At 43.9% G+C, this 1,637-nt stretch overlaps 1 protein-coding gene across 1 annotated transcript; it reads left to right on the top strand.

The window, feature by feature from the left end:
- The first annotated feature begins 387 nt into the window (after positions 1 to 387).
- Positions 388 to 1,347, top strand: LOC138671855 (olfactory receptor 52Z1P-like). Its single transcript, XM_069759985.1, has one exon. It carries the CDS (start codon positions 388 to 390, stop codon positions 1,345 to 1,347), a length of 960 nt encoding a protein of 319 aa, XP_069616086.1.
- The last annotated feature ends 290 nt before the right edge of the window (positions 1,348 to 1,637 follow it).

Raw genomic sequence — 1,637 nt, 5'->3', positions numbered from 1 at the left:
GATGGGGTTTGGTGTCCATCCATGTTAGGTTCCTTTTCTATGAAACCGCATTGAGTCAGAATTAAACTAATGAAAATTAACCCCTTCCAATGCACTTGCAGGTCAGAAATGTTGTGAAGGGACTTGTGCTGCAGATGGCCTCCTATGACGGGGCCAAGTTTACGGGGAGCTCTTTAGTATGACCTATATGACCATCAATGCTTCTCTTATGCGATTACATGAATGTGTTGGATTTTATTTTTCTGTTTCGATTGAGTGTGACTGAAACTGGTGAGCTCAATATTTCTTGTGGCACAAATACATCTAGTCATATAGGGTATAAGCTAGGACTTCACGTATGGGGAAGATTCACTGGTGTCTTTTGCCTCTGCAGGCATCCTGTGCTTCATGGAACTATCCAACCTGACCAGTTTCCACCCGGACTACTTCTTTTTGATAGGAATTCCAGGTCTGGAAGCTTTTCATCTCCTGCTCTCCATCCCATTCTGTATCATGTATTTAATGGGTTTAGTAGGAAACACCATTTTGTTAATGGTCATCACAACCAGAAAAGCTCTCCATCAGCCCATGTACCTGTTCCTCGTGATGCTAGCCGCCTGTGACATCCTCCTGAGCTCCACCACCGTACCCAATACTCTCTGCATCTTCTGGTCCAGTTGTCAGAAGATCTCCTTTAATGGTTGTCTTGTGCAGACTTTCTTTATTCACTTCAGCTTCGGGACAGAGTCGGCTATTTTGTTGACCATGGCGTATGATCGGTACTATGCTATTTGCCATCCTTTAACATATACCATGAATCTTACGAGCTGGTTCATAATGAAGTCATTGGCCTTCGCCCTTGCCCGCAGTGTGCTAATGGTTACTCCTTTTGTTTTCCTTCTTTACAGACTACCCTATCAAAATAGCAATGTGATAGAGCACACGTATTGTGAGCACATGTCCATGGCCAGGCTGGCCACTGCTGATATATTGGTCAATGTGCTGTATGGACTTATCATCGCGGCTTCTGCCACTGGTGTAGACTTTACTCTTATTGTCTTGTCTTACATTTCGATAATTCGGGCAGTTCTCAGTCTTCCATCCTCAGAAGCTCGTTTCAAGGCCTTCAATACGTGCGTGTCTCATGTCTGTGTCATCATCCTCTTCTACTCGCCAGCATTTTTTTCATTCATTGCCCATAGAGTTGGCCATGAGTCTATTCCTTTACATGTCCACATCTTGGTGGCCAATCTATATGTACTTGTTCCACCTATGATGAATCCAATCATCTATGGGGTGAAGACAAAAGAGATCAGATACCGGGTGGTGTCCATGTTCTCTTGTGGGACTAACCAAAGCCTGAATTAAGAAAGTGAATGGGCCAATCACTGAGGAGCAAGGTAGTGGTTATGGGCTGTCAGGATGTGAGAATATGGTCAGTCCCTTCAGTTGCTGAGGTCGTATGTTCAAATCCATCCATGGACAATATCTGCATGGACCTTGTATGATCTTACCATGTTATCATTTTACAGATGATGAGTAGTGACATGGAGGTTACAGGAGGGGCGAATGCTACAGGAGTTATGACAGAGATTTTTATGCACTGCTCCCTTAACTTTGTGCTCTATTGGGGCAATACTCAAGCAGATTAGCAACAA

This window comes from Ranitomeya imitator, chromosome 3 (genome assembly GCF_032444005.1).
Source record: "Ranitomeya imitator isolate aRanImi1 chromosome 3, aRanImi1.pri, whole genome shotgun sequence".
NCBI lineage: Eukaryota > Metazoa > Chordata > Amphibia > Anura > Dendrobatidae > Ranitomeya > Ranitomeya imitator.
Note: the sequence above shows the minus strand (reverse complement) of the source record. Positions and strands in the feature narration are given on the sequence as shown.

Coding starts and splice junctions, on each gene's coding strand:
- LOC138671855 (XM_069759985.1), top strand. CDS start 388: ATGGAACTATCCAACCTGACCAGTTTCCACCCGGACTACTTCTTTTTG.